The 21,983-nt window shown below is 37.5% G+C and overlaps 1 protein-coding gene across 1 annotated transcript in view; it reads left to right on the plus strand.

Annotated features, from left to right (window-relative positions):
- Positions 1-21,983, plus strand: part of ITGA8 (integrin subunit alpha 8) — a 103,217-nt gene that overhangs the window by 7,416 nt on the left and 73,818 nt on the right. Inside the window, exons 3-13 of the mRNA XM_051612121.1 lie at positions 2,537-2,637; positions 5,135-5,258; positions 6,376-6,437; positions 7,432-7,477; positions 8,365-8,490; positions 10,697-10,741; positions 12,926-12,969; positions 13,941-13,997; positions 14,181-14,233; positions 18,763-18,968; positions 20,610-20,801. Coding sequence (XP_051468081.1) covers positions 2,537-2,637; positions 5,135-5,258; positions 6,376-6,437; positions 7,432-7,477; positions 8,365-8,490; positions 10,697-10,741; positions 12,926-12,969; positions 13,941-13,997; positions 14,181-14,233; positions 18,763-18,968; positions 20,610-20,801 — 1,056 coding nt within the window. The remainder of the gene's footprint in view (positions 1-2,536; positions 2,638-5,134; positions 5,259-6,375; positions 6,438-7,431; positions 7,478-8,364; positions 8,491-10,696; positions 10,742-12,925; positions 12,970-13,940; positions 13,998-14,180; positions 14,234-18,762; positions 18,969-20,609; positions 20,802-21,983) is intronic.

Here is a 21,983-nt window from a genome sequence, read left to right on the forward strand (position 1 = left end):
GTACAGTATAGACACAGCCTGTGGGCCTCACATCCCCATAACACAAGGAGAGATATTTCCCTGTCATATAAAGGTGTTGTCAGGATACAGACATATTTTTTTCGTACTTAGATAACAGTTTTGAGAGATGTACCAAAGACAGAAATAACAAGTCCCTTTTTTTTTTTAAACTGAATTGAGATTTATCTGAGTAAACAAATAGGTTTTTTTCTGAGTAATCTGTGGCTATCTGCAGTTGGTAAAAAAAAATGATTAAGTACTTCTAGGCCATGGTTCTTCTGACCTCCTCAGACATATGTTTTAGGAGGAGAACTGTACCCTAGATCATGGACATTTACAGAAGCTTCATTCAGAGCCTTGTTGTCTAATTGAATCCAGTCAGGGCACAGAAATGACAGTCCATGTGTATTCAGACAAGTTAATTTTGTATGTAGCTTCATTTTCATAAAGTTACAGGGGAAGCAGTAGCTGGTTTACAGCAATCTGAAATACTGAATGGTTGTTATATACAAAAGATTAAACTGTATTTTAAAGCAAAGCCTCAGAAGCTGGGAATATGACTCCGTAGGTCCAGCCAAGGATCCTGAACAAAGGTGTTTAGAGAATTTATGTCAAAAGAGATTTATCTAGAGAACAAAGCTATTTATTAAGTTGTGTGTCTGTTATATTTTACTAATTATTTTATAATGAAAATCCCATGTCACATGATGGTGGATTCATCCTGCACCATATGCCACTAAGCAGGGTGGGTGAGTGTTTACAGTTCTGCAAATGCTTGTCCTGGTTTTAAAAACTAACTTCTTTTCCAATTTTAGTATACTTTGCCAATCAGCAAGTGTGTTGTTTTGATTGAAAGTGTAAACTCTTTCTACATTAGAATGCTGGTTGTGAGTATCCTCAGAGCCAGGCTAGCTGTGAGTGTGGTTTCTATCAAGACCTCATCTGTGGACATTGGTCATGTTCAGATCTGCTGAAGCATTAAAAACAGAAAAAGAAATCTTCAAAGTTTGAAAGAGTCTAACTTCACTGGAAAAAAATATCACAAGTGATGTTGCCAACAACTAGGTAGAAGCTAGCAGCTCCTACAGTGCATTGTGTCAGAGTCACTTTCTCCCACACTCTCAAAGTTTGGACCTAACTTAAATAAAATACATTTTTTAATTAATATTTTTTGAATTATTTAAAATTACTCTTCCTGAATTTTTAAGTTCTAAATATTCCTGAAATGTATCTCTTTCATAGTGATTTTCCATACTAGCTCCTGTAATTGGTGCAGCTCAGAAACAAATATTTGGATAAAGTAAGTTTTCTCAGAGACTTTTCAAACTTTCACAGATTCATTCTCATTTAACTTCCCTTCATGTTTATTAAGAAAATATAGAGATTGAGTACCCTTGTTTCCAAATACAGTGCCTCTTTCTTTCTAATTCAGTTTCTATCTGTAACATTTATGAGGTTACCACAAGCTGAGGTAACTGGTGATCCAACATCGTAGAAAAGTCTTCAGATATCTCTGTTCCTGATGGGCAAATCCCAGGAAGTGCTGGCTTTTTAAAGGTGACAGTTATACCAGCTGCATTTTTCCTCATGTTTTTTTTTAAAAAATGATGTAAATCCATAGAATATAACCTGACATTTTTCTTTTTCTGCATTCCAAGGTAGACAGTGTCCAGTTTTATTTTCACTTACAGTGAATAAAAAGGGTTGATTCTTGTGAAATGTCTCCTGATATGAACCAGAAACAAACAGAAGGGAATGCAGATACAAGGGGGAAGGAGTAATGCCCTGCTTATGTATAAATTGAGACGTTCATTAAGAATGACTGGTAAGGAAAGAGCATAGCTCTTGAACACATGGGAAATCAGTTTACTTCAGAGAACTGAGGGTGAAATGAAGGGATGTCTGCTTTTTATTAAAACCTGAAATGCATTATAATTGGCCTGAGTCTTTGCCCCAGATGGCTTCTCTTATGCTGACATCTGCAAGAGTGTATATAAAGCAACATTAAGAAGCTGTCTCTTGTGACAGTGTGTACACATGTAATTCTGTTAAAAAACTAAGTCCTTTGCTATCTGTAGTGTTGGTCTTTGAACAACCATGCTGAGAAATGTCATTTGTTTGACAAAAACTAATTATAGAACATACTTTTTCACATGGAAAGTTTTTACCTCCTATGAGAAAAGTTTTTAGGGCTTTTCACCTCTTTTTGTAGACTCTTGTTCATTTTTCATCATGAATTCCAGGTAAACTCTTTTTTGGTGGAGGGCAGCACAGGGTTTCTTCTTCTAGTCTTTTGGGTTTTTTTTTCTGAATTTTAAGTGTAATTATTTTGAATTTTCACATGTGAATATAAGGTGTTTTCACTGAGCAGTGAAAAGCTTGAATGATAGTAGAATGCCCATTTCATATTAAACTGGTAGGACAGTGATCGTGCATACAGTGTAATATATCCATTAGCCTCTTCACTTGTATCTGTAATTCACAGGGTAATACTTTTTGAAATAAACTGTCAACATACTGCTTCTTTCTTTGTCAGACAACAGGAAAATTAAAGTCAATGGCACCAGGGAACCTATTGAGTTTAAGACAAATCAGTGGTTCGGAGCCACAGTCAAAGCTCATAAAGAAAAAGTTGTGGTAAGTCTTATGCATGTGGTATTCATTTGGAGATAATGTTTACTTTTCTTAAATGTGCATCTCTGATAGCTCTCAGTGTATAGATAATGGAAACAACTCTATGATTTTGCATGATTTATAAAGCTGATGATGGTAAATTTAACTCAGGAAGTAAAAGCAGACTATAAAATAAAGCTGAGCTGATCAATTGAAGATGATCCTGCTGCCATGTGAAAATAGCAGAATGCCATATTGCAGTGGAGGTGAATGATGTTTGTTGTTTTTTTTTTAAACAAGAAATTGACATATTTTAGAGATAGACAGTAACTGATAGTTAGGTACTATAACATGTTTTGTGTTACTAAGCTTTATTTGGAATGTTAAATGCAGAATTTAGCAGAAGCCAAGAACCTATGCTGCAGTTCATTTAGTAAGAGAAAGCACTGTTTTGAGGGAAAAGACTTGTTATATCACAATTGCATTACTTTAAACAGCTATGCCATAGTCTTGGTAAAACAGCTTCAAAAGAGTAATGATGAAAAAATCTCCAAATCAAGATTCCTGACAAAGTACGATATCTGTTTTCAGTTTCACTGAATGTTTTACCTGTATTGGTAGAGGACCCCAGCAGGGGGCAAATACTTTTATTGCTAAGTGGTGGTGGTGGCCCTTACACACAGACGTTATATTTGCAGTTTATGCCCTAGGGTTTACACTGAAAATACCATGGAAATAATTGTGATAAAAATAATTAGTTTGGTTATTAGTTTTATTAGTTTTCACAAAGCAATAATCTGTGTCTTGGGATTTGCTTAAAACTTCCAATTATTACTTAAGAAGTAGTCATATAAGGAAAGAAGTATCTAAAGGAACTGCTTTCCCTTATATAGCATGACTTGTGGTAACCTAAGGAAGGATTTTGACATAAACAGGTAATTAGTAAAATACCACCTTGTTCTGTTACAGAGCAAAGTAAATGTAAAAATTCTAAAAATCGCTGAAGATTTTTTTTTAATGTACTCTACTAAGCAACAGTTCACCAACCTAAATAGAGTAGCCCATTACCATCATTTGCTGAATCTTAATCAAGGGAGCAGAAGACCTCATTACTGACTCATGTGATGTGTCTAGACTGACCAAACTTTGTTTTGCTTTTGACAAGTCTTCTCAGGCTTTCTGAAAAAAGATATAGTCAACACTTCTCAGGCAAAAACTTGAACAGCAAAGACAGAAAACTTTGTCTTCTAAGATTTGTCGACTGAAAGGAGGAAAAAAGAAATTACCAAGCTGTCAGAAACTTTTTTTTTTTTTAAACTACAAATACAACACTAAACTGTATTAGGTAAATGTTTATAATTATGTTGAGTTTTTTTTCAGTCCATTTTGGTCAAGGCAAATGTACCTAAAATCACCCTCACAGGACACATACTGCTCTTTGCTGTACTCTAGTTTTGCTCTTTGTTATGTTTTAAACTTTAAGGTCTTCTAGACAGGGGCATGTTAAGAGTCTCTTTTCCTTAAACCAGTGTTCCAGAAGCTCTGACTTCTGTGGTAAGCTCTGAGTAGCACAGGGGTTCACCCAGCTGGAACTGATTGCAGAACTAAGGCCTACACAATAATGCCTTGCCAGAGGTAGACAGATTTCCAGTTGTACAAGTAAGACAACGTAGGACATGAATGGTTTGTGTCTTTCAGAGGCAAGGTTGTGAGGAGATGTAGTGTCTTCACTCTGCTGGGAGAAAACTTAGGGCACAAGTACCCCTGAAGAGTGACTTGCATACCTGATAGCTTATATATATTTTTTTTCCAACTATGTATTACTTTAAAAAAATATAATGTCTCTCTCTACATAAGTTTTATGTCTTCTATCCTTACAGTATCGTGTTTGTAACACTAGTACCATAGCACAGAAAATTAAATATTAGTTTACTAGCCCAAACTTACTTAGCGAAAACCTGTTCACTTGGAGACTGTTGGATGCTTTATAGCTGTATCATCTCTCCAAAGATTTAAACAAAGGGTTGTAAGAAGGCAGACATTCTGATGATTGTGATATGACACAGCATCCTGACAAATCTGCTGAGTAGAATCATAGCAGTTCTGCTGCAGCAGCCACTACCTTACGACAGATCAACATCAAAGTAGGAAAGTCTTCAGATACATGTATATGATCTTCATCTTAAATTAAGGGATCAAGTCCTGTGCAAAGAACAGTAATAGAGCAAACATGCTACTTGTGAAGTAGGCTTAGAGGGTGTTTGTAACATATGCTTAAATATGAGTTGCAGTCCCTGATGGATTTCACCTGCTAAGGGCTGTAAGTGAAAGATCAGACTATGCTTTTCAGGTTATAATAGAACTATAAGAGGCAGTTTGCCCTGCAGTTTCTTCTGTTATTTTGTTAATGATAAGTGCTATATGAATAATACAATACCGGAGAGAATCATTGTACACTGCTTCATTTGCCAGATGTGTGATTGTATGAAAAGTATGCGTGACATCATTTCTGTTTTGATAGGCTTGTGCTCCTTTATATCATTGGAGAACCCTTAAAGATAGCCCTGAGAAGGACCCTGTTGGCACCTGCTATGTAGCAATTCAGAACTTCAGTGCCTATGCTGAGTATTCACCTTGTCGAAACAGTGAGTATTAACAGGAACACTCGTGTGTTGGAGGAATTGATACTGCGCTCGGTGTTTTCATGCTTTCAATCTTCACACAGTCTTGATTGAATGAAAAGTACTTTATAACATTGTTGCACTGGATGAGGGTTTAAAGAAAAATTGACATTAAATTATATGCCTGCAATTGGATGCTCTATTGTATAATTGAAAGAGAAGAAATTAAATAAATTAAGCTTATGCAGTTATAGTGATGAGATATAATTGGTTCAATTTAAATGGCTTTAAAATGTTGCTAACAGATCTAGATAAGAACCAGACAGCATTTTAAACCAATTACTCATGCTTATCCTGCATATAAATCTCTCATCACAGGATCACCATCTGAAGACCAGACCCTACACAGAAACACACAAGCCTGTATCGCCATTCATGCCAATTTAATCCACAATAGCTCATTTATGAAGGACTTCAGGCATGGAAGAAGCCATGCACGTTAGCACTGCTCTTCCACACTCTTCCCTGTGCCATTTTGAGGATGTGGTAGCAATCTATGGGCCTTACGTCTTGGGGAATAGGGAAGAACTACTTGTATATTTAGAACCAAGTGCATCCAAATCATATTACACTTCAGTCCTCATTGACCAAATCTGTATCAATCAAGGGCTGGCCCTGTGAAGGACAGGCCCCTTTCCCTTGCCATAGTTCAGAAAAGTTATCTGAACACTGACACATGCTGACCCATCCACTATGTCAATATTTGTTGAGAATGCCTTAGTGAACACTTACTTTTGTGTTTATGGCAGAGCAGACTGTGGTGTCCATTCTAGGATTTCTTGTTAAGTTGTTTGCATTTGTATTTCCAGCCAAATTTAATCTGAATCCCTGATAGTTGTTGCAAGGGTCCTTACCTGGCAGTGAGAGAAGAAAGTGCCAAGTAGTTGGTGCTATTTTTAAAAACGTTCACAGGGGATTGCATGTTCAGTAGAAAGCCTTGATGGGCTCTGCCTCTTCTAAAATAGAATGCACATCTTTTCATGTATTTTTGTAGTTTTGCACTTACAGCCTTACAGCTGTATAAGCTGTCTTCCACATGCCCTGTGAAATCAATAAAATGCTTCTACCTTCATAATTGCAGGCAATGCAGATCCCGAAGGACAAGGCTTTTGTCAAGCAGGTTTCAGCTTAGATTTTTACAAGGTGAGATTCTGCTTCTGAAGTTCTTTGACCAAATTCAGTTCTGATATATCCTCATTGTTCAAGCACTAAGAGTTTATCCCCATGCTGTTGCATAGGAAGAGTTTTGTGAAGTTGTTGCAAGTGCTTTCCTCCTTTGCAAGCTTCAGACCTTCTGGTTTCATTAATAAAAGAAATAGTGCAATCAGCACCTGTTTATCTTTTTGCAGCACTCCAGTCTGACTCTGTTCAGTTTATCATAACAGATAATTAGGCCAAAAATTGTACATGCTTCTGTCTCAGTGTGCCCCACTTAAGATGCTTTCCAGAGACCTGACTTTCTGGCAATAATGGCCAGGCACCAGGTAGTCTTTAAAAGATAGAATAGCTTGTATAAGGATGCTTTTGGAGGCAGACTGCTTACTGAGTAAGACCATTCTCTTGTGGAGGTGAAAGGGAAAGTGCTTAAGGGAAACAACTAATTGTTCTTTTATGCCAAGAGGGTCCAGAAACAATATTGGGGCAAAGAGTAAACTTTACAACTCTGGTTATTGTCTGTGCCATTATTACAGCACCAGGAACACACATGACTTTGATCATTGCCATTGCTTTCAGTGTTCTGGAGCTACATTGTTATTCACATTAGTAATAGCTGAGGAGTAAAGACCTCATTGTAGGGTAGCCAGAAGTATCTTTCTCTATGAAGTGTTCCTGTTGCTTCCTTGGATGCGAAGACGCTCTTTTATGCTGACTTTGTTTTCTTACAAATAATCAGCAGTTTTTACACTGCTGTTTGAGTGATAAATACAGCTTTCATTCAAATTAAGATGATCTTAACTTCACTTAACTGTGGAATTTCCTTCAGATCCATCCACCTACATCCTTTCCTTTGAACAGAGCTATTCTCCTTTATCATTATTCTGATATTCTTTTTGTCATTTATATTATTGTTCCCATGCATGCTTAATTTTCTCTAGTTCTTTTGTTGTGTAATTTTATTCAATTCTGCTTTTTATAGAATGGAGACCTGATAGTAGGCGGGCCTGGTAGTTTTTATTGGCAAGGTATGTTCATCTAGCTGGTTAACTTGATCTAAGAAGTGAAGCATAAAGTATTTTGAAAATGTTTTTCTAGATTTCCACTGATTTCTCAATTTAAGATAACCAGTCTCTGGTCTTACTTTCAACAGTTGTAAACCAGAATTGAAACAAATAAAAATAATTATTTTTAATATTGCAATTTTAGCACATTTTAAATTTAATTAATAAGCTGACTTTTTCCTAGGAATACTGCAATTTTAAAAATAGCTAATAATTCCAAAGTTTTTGTCACTGTTTGTTTCTGAACCCAACCTTTTATTGCTATCTGCATATATTTTTAGTTCATTTGTGGCATCACTGTAGTTTCCAAGATGTATTTTCTCATGTAGATAAAATCTGAATGGGTTTCATTAAAGAGTAAAAAATATATTTTTGCTTTATCCTGTTAGCACATGTATGAAATAGCTGATTTCCAGCCTCTGCCTAGCACTGCCATTGCCAGCCTCCTTGACATGTGGTTTTGCATTGCCCTTGAAGGAGAATGATCTAGTTGATTAATGTGGTAGGGAATTCATAGCTTTGAATTCTGTACTGAGAAGTTGCTTCCATTGGTCTGCTACACTGGTTCTGTACAGCATCAGAGGTGGCTGAACCTGAAAATGCTTCACTTAAGTTTGAATCAATGTCTTGTACTGGGTCTGAAGGTGTTTCTGAGTTGGTTCAATCAAGTCTCAATGCCTTGTTGTATTGACTGATGTGTAGTCTTGAGACTTTCAGGGAAATAATGATTGAGAGATGTCTACGCTTTCCAGCTGTGTTATATTATCCCTTTAGCTCTGTTCTGGTGTTCTGCTATTTTGTAGAAGCTGGGTCTCCTTTATGTCCCTTTCATTTAAGTTGTTTGAATCCAGGTCAGGTAATCACTGCAAGTATTGCGGATATCATTGCAAATTATTCCTTCAAGGATATTCTGAGGAAACTGGCAAGAGAGAAGCAAACAGGAGTGGCACCACCCTCATATGATGACAATTACATGGGTAAGCTAAGCTCTATGTCAGTTAGCAATGTGTTCTAAAAGCATGGGGCTTATATAAATGTGAAAAAACCCTCTAAATTGCTAATGTCCCAACTGTAAGAGGATTTAAACATGTTTTGCCTTAAGCACAGCTGCAAATCAGTAGTTTGCTAATTATGTCAGTGTATTTACGAACATTCTTAAAATTATGCACAGCACCAGGGTTTGAAAGTTGAGATCTTAAATGATTCATTAGGGTTCTTCTTACTTGATCTTAAATAATTAATCAGAAATACAAAATTTTGCCATTTTAAACTTATTTAATTCCAAGATAATAGATTGAGTTTAAAGTAATTAGTGTCTATTTTGATTTTGAATAGATACAAGAAAATTCATTTCTACAGTATTTTGTGCATTACTGCACAAATACTCAATTATTCTCACTGATATTGAGAAGATATAGTTAAAGTAAGCAATAGAAAAAATGTAATAAATAGAAAAAATGATCTTTATGTTCCTTTTATTGGATTTACCAAGGTGCAAATCATGCTTAACCAATCTGTTAGTTTTTCATGATGTCACAGCTGGTTGGCTGGATGAAGAGAGAGCAGCAGATGTCATCTACCTTGACTTCAGCAAGGCTTTTGACACTGTCTCCCATAATATCCTTATGAAGAATCTTGGGAAGTGTGTGTTGGATGAGTGAACAGTGTAGTGGATTGAGAGCTGGTTGAGTGACAGAGCTCAGAGGGTTGTGATCAATCGAGCAGCGTCAAGTTGGAGGCCTGTAACCAGTGGTGTCCCCCAGGGGTCAATACTGGGTCCAGTCTTGTTCAACATATTCATCTGTGACCTAGATGGGGGACAGAGTGTATCCTCAGCAAGTCCACTGATGATACACATCTGGGAGGAGTGGCTGACACTCCGGAGGGCTGTGCTGCCATCCAGCGTGACCTGGACAGGATGGAGAGTTGAGCAGAGAAGAACTTAATTAGATTTAACATGAGGAAATGTATCGTCCTGCACCTGGGGCGGAACAACCTCATCCATCAGTATAGGTTAGGGATTGATATGGTGCAAAGCAGCTCTGAGGAGAAGGATCTTGGAGTCCTGGTAGGCAATAAGTTAAAAAAGAGCCAGCATTGTGCCCTTGTGGCCAAGAAGGCCAATGGTATGTTGGGATGCATAGGAAGGGTGTGGCCGGTAGGTTGAGGGAGGTCATCCTCCCTCTTTATGCTGTCCTAGTTGAGGCCACATCTGGATTACTGTGCTCAATTCTGGGAGACCATATTAATGTCCATAAAATATCTAAGGGACGAGTGTAAGGAGGATGGAGTCAGGCTCTTTTCAGCAGTCCCTAGCAATAGGACAATGGGCAGTGGGCACAAACTGCAACACAGGAAGCTCCATCTGAGCATGAGGAAAAACTTCTTCAGGGTGAGGGTGACAAGGTGCTGGGACAGGCTGCCCAGGGATATTGTGGAGTCTCCTTCTCTGGAGATGTTCAGAACCCACCTGGATGCAGTCCTGTGTAATCTGCTCTAGACAATCCTGCTTTAGTGGAGGAGTTGGACTAGAGGATCTCTAGAGGTTCCTTCCAACTCCAGTGATTCTGTGATTCTGTGATTAGTACTGATATCTAAGAGTTTGCATGATATTCATATGTCCCTGCAAGACAGATTTTTCTTCACATAATTACAGAAAGGACACAGTAGAATTTGCAAAGGTGCATCCTTTCATCTTTTTCCATAGATTTGAAATTACAGTTCATGATGTAATCCAGAAGTCTTTACTCTGCCAATAGCAGTTATCTCACAAGTTTACTAAAGCTCCAGGAGGTACCTACCTGCATTTTTAAAATTTGTATTGTGTATAAAGCTAAAACAGAATGCTCACCCATTACAGTACAGTAGTGAAGACCTAAATTGTGTCAGTGACTTTTAGGGCAAACCACTATAATACCTGCTGCTTTTTTAGATAAATTATTAAGTATTAATGATTTAGAAGCTAATTTTTGGAGAAACAGGATAGATTTATTGCACACTCAGACCTACAGTTAATTTAGTCGTAATTATGTGAAAATTCTTTTTTCCACACAGTTTTAGGATACTAATTCCAGAAAATGTGCATTGTGATGATCAGATGAACAGACAAATGGAATTATCCTTGCGTATTTCTTGAAACAAACGGTTTATCAAGTGTTTTGCTTGTAATTTATCTTTAAACAGGATACTCAGTGGCTGCTGGGGAATTTACTGGAGATTCTGAGCAAGGTAAGAAGGTTTATACTTGAATGGAAACCATATGTCCATGCAGCTATTAAATTCCTCACTTTGTGTCTCTACACAGGAACATACCTTTTATCCATTTGAAACACTGATGAGACTTAAGCTAGCTGTACTCCATATTCTCAGAGGCAAATACTTGCTTAGAAGGTATAGCTTAACAAAGCAGAATTTAAGTAACCCTGAGTTTTGAATCTGATGTTATGGTATTGTGCCCATGCATCTGTTCAGCAGTTTGAGCTGCAACAGCATGATAGGTGAAGCCATCCAGGCTCACTTAACTAACCCAGTTTGCTGACCATTAGTAACAAGTGTAGCCAACAGTGCAGTCCTGTACAGTCTTCCGGTCCATATGTGGGTTCCTTACCTGCATAGAGGCTGCTGAACGTCAGCATCTGGCTGGCTGGAGGCAACATGGCTTGGAGATGTCTGTGTATGCTGAAAGCACACCTCTGACTGCCACATGACATCACAGCCCGGGCTAGGAGATAACATTCAGCTGCTTCTGAATAAAGATGTGTCTACACCAGCATGCTAGCTTTTGTTGGTGAAGGCAGCTCTTGGCTCTGTAAAAGTTTCCCTAGTTGCAGTTCATGTGCCTGAAAGATGAGGTGTCTGTGGCAGTTCATTAGCTGACCCTTTTCATGCATTATGTTTTCCTGCACATGCACAAGACGGTAAGAAAAGGTTCCCTGTGATCTTGGTCCTACTGCAAGATTTACTTTTAACAGCAGGATACAGAAGAATTTAATTCCTTTTTATTAAAACCTCGGCTTACAGGGAGAGAAAACATTATACATGTAGATGAAATGTTCAGTTAGATCCTTGAATTAGGACAAGCTGAATGCACATGAATATAAATATCCGAATATAATATCATTCCTAAGTATTTGTAGAAGTTCTTGGATCAAGTAAGTTTGATACGTATTTAGAATAATTCACGTTTAGATAGCAGCTGTCATCTGGAAAGAGCCAGACATCTCACAGACTTTAAGCATTGCTTGAAGATACGACCACTGTGAAAACTTCACCAGAAATGTTTCATGGTCTGTAGAACCCCAACTTCTAAAATTCTCCATTCATGAGATTCACTTTCCTGTGTCACTCAGGGTTTAAAACACTGTAATGTGAAATAAAGGTGTATCCCTGGTAATAGAAGGCTGCAGCCATTTTTGTTTTGGTTTGGTTTTTTGGACTGTTTGATTTTTTTTATGCATACTCACAGTTTTATAATGCGTGATTCTTGAATCAGTAAGTCACATGAATGATTGGCACAAAAAATTGCATTGTTGGCTGACCCAGGAATCATCCTGTGTCCTGTTTAATCCTTCATTACTACTTCCACCCCCCCTTGACCAAACACATTCAACCACAACAGAGTATGTGAACACAGAGAGGAAGAGACGAGTGTGAGGTCAGTACAGGCAGGTGTCTGAGGTACTGTGGTGTCTGAAGATCCTGCTGCTTGTTTTCTGATGTTGATACCTTCATGAGGAAAGGTTTAGACAGTAAAACTGCAGGGCCATGACTTTGTTTTCTTCTTTTTTTAACCCGTTTTTTCCAGTAGTTGTTTAACATGTTGCTGTTGGGCAGAATTTATGTCCTGGAAGGCAGCTAGGTGAAATGTTTCAGGTTCTTGTTAAGTGGATCCTCCAGTGCCACTCACAAAATCTCCTTGTAATGCATTTAGGTAGCTTGTGCAGAACTTGTTGAACACTTACGTGACATCAAGCCAAATAAAGATGAGACAAACTGTTGTGCAGCCAGAAAAAAAAGGAGTATATGAAAGAAAAACTGTGTTTAGCTTCATTACTCTGGCATGTGATACCACAACCAATTCTGGTTCCTTCAGTCCAGAGCTCTCAGGTAACAAGCTGAATTATACTGAGAGCTTTATCACACTGTATAAAGCTAAGTAATGCTAGCCAGGAAGAGATTTCTGGGTGAATGTATTTAACAGTTAAGATGTAATACATCATGCAACTAGATGTACTGAATGAATGTTGAAATTTTATGAATTAATCTCTTGAAGTGATTTGCAGGTGTTTCTGATACAGATAACAAATCAAAATCCTAAGGGTTATATATCAAGGAAGAGGTGGGATAGGATGTGTGTTGCATGCACCACTCAGATGGCATAACCAGTTCGCTGTTGATCATTTATCTTTTCAGAGTTGGTTGCTGGAGTCCCGAGGGGAGCACAGAACTTTGGCTATGTATGTACTGGACCCACATGTCAGCCTTTTTATAGTGAGAAGACAGTTAGGCTATTTGGAAGGTTAAGGTCTACATTACATTTCCTGTCCCTGTGATCCCAAACTTTCTAATCAGAGAAAAGTGCCACTGACTTTCACCCGTGAGCTTACCTGAGTGGGTTGAAATGTCTCACTGGTTTGAGCTTTGAATATCAAGCACTTAGTCCCCTCTGAAATCTGTTTTAAGTAACCAATTACAAGCGTGTTTTGAGTATGACTAGTATCCCTACACCTACTGAGTGTTACTAGACCTAAGCTTACTCACAGCTTAGCGTATTTTGTGTGCAATGCTGTGTCCGCAGTGGAGAGAAGTCCAAGTTCAGATTATTCATACCCAGTGCTTATTTTCAGTGCTCTGAGTATATATACTGAATACCAGGTACAAAGAGTCATGATATGCAGTTAGAAGTGAAGGAGAAGCCAATATATGTGTGTGGATGCTGCTTTAAGCTCATAGGAAAAAAAAAAAAAAATCACCACTAACCTGATGGGGAAACAGAAATCCTGGCCACAGATATTATCTAGTTCTCCAGATCCAAAACTCCCCGTGTCTCTGGAACATATTTATACCATTTTTCTGAAGAGAGGTGTGCATGTGTGTGTATATATATTTTTATGTATGCATGTATGTATTTATATACTTATTTATGTTTTAAGTTCAAGTTCTCATGACTAGTAATGTTAGTCTCTAATTAGCAGATAGTTTGCAATTGCTGCTGCTCAGTGTCCAATAAGGAAGGAAAATAGTCTTTTCTCCATTTTTTTCATGGGGGGACCTGAGACTTAAAATCTTAGAGATTTGTTCAAGACCATACAGGAAAACTGTGGTGAGACAGAAAATAACTGGTTTTTGTGTCAAATTGGTTTGCAGTGATGTTATGCTGTAGCACCTCCATGTATGCTTGAAACGTTCTGTATTTTTCTGTTACCAGGTCTCAATTATTAATTCTTCAGACTTGACCTTTATCCAGAACTTCACTGGTGAACAGGTAATGTCAAGTAACTAACTACATGATGAAATATTTTATCTCTAGAGGATACTGTTTCAGTTTCAGTAATATATAAAATACTTTTTAGAATTAATAACCATAGAAGCGAAGAGGATTATCAGTAAAAACTTTTCAAAAATGGATATCTGATATGAAAGCCTATCTGTTGTTTTTTATTTCCAGATGGCGTCTTATTTTGGGTACACTGTTGCAGTATCTGATGTTAACAATGATGGGTAGGTTACCAAATATATTCAGCTCCACTGAACATTTATAGAAGCAATGCCTGATATTTATTAATAAACACAGGTTTTCAGGTGCTTCATACTTCAAAATGCTTCTCTTCTCTGCTTTTCTAATTCTAATTATTCATATAGGCTTATCTTTGTGCAATCACAGTGGCACAAATACTTGCAGGGCTAGTTTGGGTGAGTTTATTTTCCTGAATATTTATTCAAAGCTTCTTGTTAGAGTAGAAATATCCAAAGTCTTAGGAAACAGGTTCAGGTATAAGAGTGAATAAGCAGTGCTAGCTACTGCTGGGAAGAGATAGGTGAAAGTAAAAAAGTTCATTCTTCTGTTCTCAAAAGCAGGTAAGTCTTCTCACATGTGGGCCGTGCGTAACTTCACTTCTCAATTTTAAAAGCTTTCCAGTATCACTGGCTCCTTATTTCAGTACCTGCTGGTTGGCCACCCGTTTTCATCCTCCAGAGGACCAGGAAGTGTCTATGGCCCATAGCGGTTATGACAGGGATTGTGCTTCTCTGAGGGACAATGCTGTTCAGCTCCCAGGGTCATGCCTAAGACACTTACAGGCTTCAGGCCTTGTTGAACAAAATGCTAGCTTTGAACTCATGTAAAGGCCAATTAAATCTTTTAGAAGATCAGGACTTTAGTTAAGTGATTATTAATACTAGCTTTCTAGCGAGGAGGTAAAGATCTCTGAAGCTCAGAGCCTTGGTAGTCTGCACAGAGGTGAGCCAGCATTATGTGTAGAGCTGTGGCATAATCTTGCCTATTGTCCAAAATGTGTCAGACCTGTCTACTTCATATTCTTTCCTTGTGATTGTTTCCTACTAGGTTTTCAAATATAGTACATTAAATAATTATTCTGGTCTAAATCACTGATTCCCATGACACTTTAAAGAGAGGGATACAAGAAAAGAGAAGAGTAACAAGGTGATAAAATGTTCCAAAATAAAAGAAGGAAACAAAAAAAAAAGAAAAAAAGCTGTAGCAGGTTCTCTGTTGGCTTCATAGTACTAAAATCTTTCCACATTTCTAAGGTCACATTTTGTCATAATACCATGGCTTTTGAAAATTCCTGTATTTACAATAATAGTCAGGTTTAATTTAGTCCTACCGTAAGGCATTACTCATGTGAATGGGTGGAGAAGCGTTGGTCTAAGTTACAATATTCTGTCATCAGACTTTCAGGGAACTTGCTATTTAACTTATCACTGTACCAAACAGTTTCCTGTGCAGGTTATTTCCTGTGAACCATAGGGTTACTTGGCAGGTCTCATATTTTCTGTGTACATCTAAGACCACAGTTTATGTCAATAATATAATCAAACTTCTGTTGAAGCCTGTGTGGTCTCCCAGCCTATATCTTAAAAGAAATCTAATTACTCTCTCTGGGATCCAAACATCCCACAGAAAACAAAACACAAAAAGCTCTACTTGATAAACACGTCTGATTAGATATGTAGTCTGTCTTTGCTGGTTTGCACATATAGTCCATAGAAATATTTATCTGAAAGGGAGAGTAAAATAGGGAGGGGAAAAAAAAAAAAGGGAAATTACCACTTCAAATTCGCTCGGTATTTTTGTACAGCTAAGGACAAAGGAGGTAGTGAGGACCTTATGAGAAACCTGATTAAATTATATGCTGACAAGTTTTAAAGCAATGATACTTTCCTATAATAAAACTGAAGATGTGGCTCAAAGATAAGGCTCATCCTAGGACAAAAGCTCTGTTGACCTTCTGCAGAACTGGAGTAGGTGTTCCAGGGCAACCCTGGCATTTTTGCCTGCACCACGTCAGGATTTTAGGCAGCACAGGGAAATGGAGGTTGTTGTTTGAACTACCATTTAGTCAACTACTGGTAATAATGAGGAATCCAAAGTGGACCTTAACAAATCAAGCTTTTCCATCAACTTACAGACTGTGTTTCTTGTAAAGAGGGTAAAAGGAGAACACTTTCTATTTAGACTGAAACAGTCTAATAAAAGTAGTGAAATAAACTGTTTACTGGTCTTTTATTTGGCCTGTATCAAAGCTTCCCATAGTTACACTTTGACCTCTTGACATTTCTCAAACTCCTGCTTTTTATTACTCAGTAGGATACAAAGAAACTGCATACAACCTCAGCAGGTGGTCAGCCTATCCCTTTTAAAGATTTTTTTATCAGAAAGGAAGCAGTACTGGCTGGTTACCTTTCTGTGCTGGAACAAAAATAAATATATAATCTGTGTTAACTGCAACATCTTAGTGCAGTAATGAAAGAAATCTAACCTGTTCAAAATACCACTGCAAACTGTGGTCATTGCTGCACGAGGAACTCCAGCTCCTGTCTGCTTGCTCTCTCCTTGCCTCAGGAATCTGGTATTTGAGTTAGGCTTCTGCTTAGAGAATTTTAGGCCACTTTGGATGGTAGATAGTTTGCCTATAGTTTTTACCATTTTAGGCACCCTGGATATTGCTCTATGGACTGGAGTTTTAAAGGTATCTACTTATTTTATATCAATGTACTGGGAGCATCCTGGCTCTGAATTTTTTTGGTTCCTTACCATCTCTAAAAAAATCTTCCCTTAGTCTTACGATCCATCATTCCTAAAATATTGACTGGTGCCAAGCTCATCTTTTACCTTATGGTTTATACAGCACGTAACACCACTGAGTCCCAGTCTTACTGGTAATACCTGGACTGTGATGAAATAAAACAATAATTGATGATGGTGCTAGAGTGTAATGCTTTTAGTAGATGGCATAGGTAAAATAACTTGGGGAAAAAAAAGAGCATTCGTTATCTGTTTTTTGTTGTTGCTATTATTTCTTGGCAACTGTTTCAGCTTACATTCTCTTCCAAATATTAACATCTTCCATTAGTAGAGAAGGAATTTTGATGTTTAGTGTGAAAGGAAAATCCCACCTTTGATGTCAGGTCAGCATCTGCTTCCTTCCTTTTTTTGTTACTCATTCCATGTGGTAAAATCTGATGTATAAAGAACAGAACAGCTGTACCAAAGTGACCTGACATTTTGAATTACAGTTTCCTTTATGGAAACATACTATAAAACTTAATAGAAAAATAACATTTCTAGAAGTACTTTGTCACGATTTATAGAATGTGTGATTAAAAGGCTTATAGATTAGATATTCTGTACTAAATTCTATGGTATATATCTTAGAAGCATAGTATATATCCATGGTAAAGTAGTAGCTGAGCTACTTCTAAATTGTATGGGTTTTTTTCTAAGTAGATTGGGAAAAACATTGTAATGCAATTTTACTAATTGGTTTAATAATTGATAAAGCCTTTGAGAAAACATCACTTTTGGGAATATGATTAATTGAGAGTAGAAAGTTTTCTACAACTTTTACAAAATTTGAAGAAGTTTCATGTTAGAGCAAGAGAATCTGTTTTCCAAATTAAAAATTCTGGGATTGAGTAGTCCTGTATATTTGCAGTAACAGTGTTCCTTAATATGGATGACCAGAGTCCACTGAATATAATGGGAATTGTCCTACTAGTTTATACGGTCTTGAGCACCTTCAGAACTTGATCTGATACTGTCATTTAATATCACAGAATAATCTATTAAGAATATTTCTGCTTGTTATGTGTCTGTCAATCTTGCTTGATTTTATTCTTTACTGTCTAGTAAAAAGGTCTTTTTTTCCACCCCATTTAGAACAATAACATGCAAAATATCCTTTGATCACTCTCTCTTCTTTTACTGATTCTTTCTGGACATAGCAAAATGGACAGAATAACTTTTCCCTCTAAGCATCAGATTTTTGTGATTCTGTGATGTCCTTTCTCTTTACTACTTAATACAGCAAATTACGTGAGTGCTGCAAGTACTTGTATACCTAATATTCAACAAAAGTGTTTTCAGAAACAAAGCTTTGACTTTGTCTCCCAGCTTCCATGTGAATTAGTGATGAGGCTTTCTCTGTTAATTGATGTTCTACCTGTGTTTCGTGTATAGTACTTCAAAAACCTGCTGGAAGGTGGGGATTCTTGTTCTATTGTTTACTTACTGATGGGTATTTTTTAAAAGCTAGATTTTATGCTAAAATTTGTTTCTCACTAGCACTGTTAGCAGGATAGATCTGCAGAATTTGTCCTGGCAACACAGATCCCCTCTGAGCTAAATTCCTGACTTCTAGGTCATTAGCTGCAAAGCATAGCATTTCAGTGTCTGTTGTGGGCATAAACTGAAGGGCAAGAAGTTCTGTTTAAACCTCAGAAAAAATGTTTTTGCTGTGAGGGTGATCAGACACTGGAGACAATTGCCTAGAGAGATTTTGGAGTCTCCATCCATGGAGATACTCAAAACTGGAGTGGACGTGGCCCTGGGCAGCCTTCCCTAGTTGACCATACTTCGACCAAGTGGACTAGAAGAACTCCACAAGTGTCTTCTTACCTTAGTCGATGTCTCTACGATAATTATCAACTTCTGTTTAACAGATACATGAACTGTGTTGATTACATTCAGTCTTCCAGTGACACCTTTTTTTGTTTGACTCTTCCAGTTTAGATGATCTCTTAGTTGGTGCCCCTCTCTTTATGGAACGAGAATTTGAGAGCAAGCCTAAAGAAGTTGGGCAAGTTTATCTATACCTGCAAGAAAGTGCCTTCCTCTTCCAAGATGCGCAGATTCTGACCGGCACGGATGTGTTTGGAAGATTTGGCAGTGCAATCACACACCTTGGAGATCTCAATCAGGATGGCTATAATGGTAATTTATATGTAATGTAGTCACATATCTCTCTCCATAGCACTGAAATTAAAAATGGCTAAGCAGTGAATATGAAGTGTCTGTTCAGTGCCTGAAAAAGGCCTTTGAAAGATGTAACCCTAATGAAACTGATATTGAGGGCCAAACAATGAAAAGCTTACCTATAGGACAGTCATATTGACTACAATGCTATTTTTAACCAAATATTAGCATGTTCATTTGAATAAAAATATTATATTTTCTTTTTATTACTATAATTACATTTAAATACTTAGTTAATATGATGTTTTGTTTAAAAGCAGAGTTGTTCTCAAGTGCTTGGATGGGTTTGAGCATTGAATGAGGCTCACTAAATGGAGCCTTTTGCCCACAGTGAAAGAACTGGGCAGGTACAGATGTCATATTTTGCAACCACGCAGTGAAGGGCCACAAAATTGTATTGGGGTTCAGGGTGCACAAAATCTGAATAACATCCTGTGGGTAGAAGCAAGTGGGTTGTGTCTGCTGTGAATACCCCCACTGAGCTGTCCTGAGGTCCTGCTATGGCCCAGCTGGACCCCACGGTGGATGCTTCATTTTTTTCTACCTGTGAGCAGAAGCAGGGGTCTTCAGATTCTCTGTGCAGGGAAGGTTGGTATCCTTGCTCTCCAGCATAAGGCAGGGAGGAGACTTGGGTGTTTTTCTCTCTCACTGCATAGAGAAGGCTAAGAAGGATCTAGAGCCAAAATTTCCTGCTTCGTGACAAGATGCCAGTCATAGAGCTTTGGTGCACTCCTGTTTAGAGTGAAGGCAGCAATTCCAGCTGTTGAAGTAAAGTTTAAGAAAGAAGTCCAGCACCAGCTCCTAGATCAGAAACTAAGAAGGCGAGCAGTAGATACCTATCTTCCTCTTGTGTTTCCAATTAGCTAGCTCAGCTAGTGTGCCTGCTGAATCTCAATCTGGACATATGATTCTCTCCACATCCCATGCATAGAAACTAAGAAGAGCATTGTGAGTTCCACTTCTTGGATATGGTACCTCAATTTTTAGGGACTGCAGTGCTTAACTGCATAATGCCCTTGGCTTTCTGTTAAATTCCTGGCATGGTACTGTTCCCATTTCTGAGTAAGGTGTGTGCTTGGTATAGATGAAAACATTATATTCCATTGTTCCCTTTTGCATACTAAAGCACTGAATGTTTGAGGGGATGGGTTTTTTTTCTGTGTTGAAAAAAGAAGAAAAAATAAGTTTTATCCTACAGCTGTTCCTTATTAATTAGTTTATAAAGGAAATCAAGGAAAATTTGTGTCTGTTTAAAAATATGGAAGTAGAAGCAGGCATTAATTAAATCTTGGTTTATTAAAGCTTATTAAATGCCCTGAAAGTATGGTAAAGACATCCAGTGTGGACTGCCTATATAGTATAATGCAATAACCCCTTCAAAAGATGGTTTTATAAGCTTTTGTCTTGAAAGCTTGACAGAAAAGACACTGCAAACATTTTGTATATTTGCATTAAAACTAGAATCCATACAGAAATACAGAATGTTGAAGTTCTTGTGTGTATGTAGCAGAAGCCATTTATGTCTGTTTTCCTGCAAGGACTTAATTTTTGCTGTATTTTAATTGTACCCATTCTTTTTATTCTTTTATTGCACTACAGACATCGCTGTTGGTGCACCATTTGCAGGAGAAGACAGAAGAGGGAAAGTGCTCATTTATAATGGATATAGTAATGGGTTAAATACTAACCCTTCCCAGGTTCTCAGTGGAGCCTGGGCCTCACAGTCCGTGCCTTCGGGATTTGGCTTCACTCTGAGAGGAGATTCAGATGTAGACAAGAATGATTACCCAGGTAAGATTTTTCCATTAGAAAGGGAATTTCATACTTCCATTCTCTGGAAAATGTATTATGCCTGTACTGGTCCTTTTGGAAGGCAGAGGTCAGAACAAGGAATAGGCATTTTTTGATAGTTCTAACTTGCTTTCCTGAGAGTTAAAATCAGACAAAACAAATACTCCCTTTCCTGTCAAAAGACATGATCTGAAAGGCAAGAAAGGGCTTGAATAGTCACATTAACATAAAACATGTGAAGTTTACAATAAAAAGCTTAACCCTTTCCCCTACTTCCAAAAATTGAATGCTCTCAGCTTGTTGAACTTGTTAGGCCTCCTTCATCCTGGCATTCTTTCTTAATTAAAAACATGTTGTATGTAGAAGAAAGGATTGACTTGGTTGTGTTGCTAAGTTGTTTTTTGCTGTCCAAAGAGACACTGAGCTATATATAGGTTCTTAGTGGCTTTGATTACGATACAATAAAACAGAGAGAATGCAAAGACATTGCTTAAAGGCAGATATTTCATTTGGGCTTTTCCATACTTTTAATGTTTTCATTCTGCTGTATGGACTCTTCCTTTTTAGGTTGGCTTTGATTCCTCTTTATTGGTTTACCTGACATGCATTCAAATCTATGAAGTTTGTAACTTCAGTTGAGTTTTGCAGGAGAGGTATTTATTTTTTAAGAGGCATGTTCATAGCTTTGTAAGTGGTCTGAATGTTAGAGCTATTTTAAATGAGCTGTATTTACTGTCTCTCCTCTAGAAGCAAATCTTTTTCTTTTAATCACAGCCTTAAACAGAGTGTGCAGTAAAACATCATATTCTGTTATTGTGAAAGGTTCAACCAGAGTAAAATGCTGATAGTCTTTACTTCCCTAACTTACTATGAAATCATATTAGTTAGCCTGGATTATTTCACGACCAGTGTTCATAAAAGTTTTATTGTTTCAAAAGTGAAAATTGTGATTTACAAAGGGGCAAAAGATGGGATCTCCTTTACCTTTTTGTGGTGAATTGTAAAAACCTCTAAAGTGTCTCTTTTTGAAAGCAGAAGAGGGTCTCTGGGAAGGGGTGTTTACAATAGAAATCATAGTTTTACAAACAGAAAAGCTGACTGAAGAGAAATAAAGTGAGGCTATCACAAGACTGAACTGAGAGCATCTTTAGCATTTGAGAAAAGAAAGGGCTTTTAGACTTT

The sequence above is a fragment of the Apus apus genome, chromosome 2 (assembly GCF_020740795.1).
Source record: "Apus apus isolate bApuApu2 chromosome 2, bApuApu2.pri.cur, whole genome shotgun sequence".
NCBI classification, from domain to species: Eukaryota; Metazoa; Chordata; class Aves; order Apodiformes; family Apodidae; genus Apus; species Apus apus.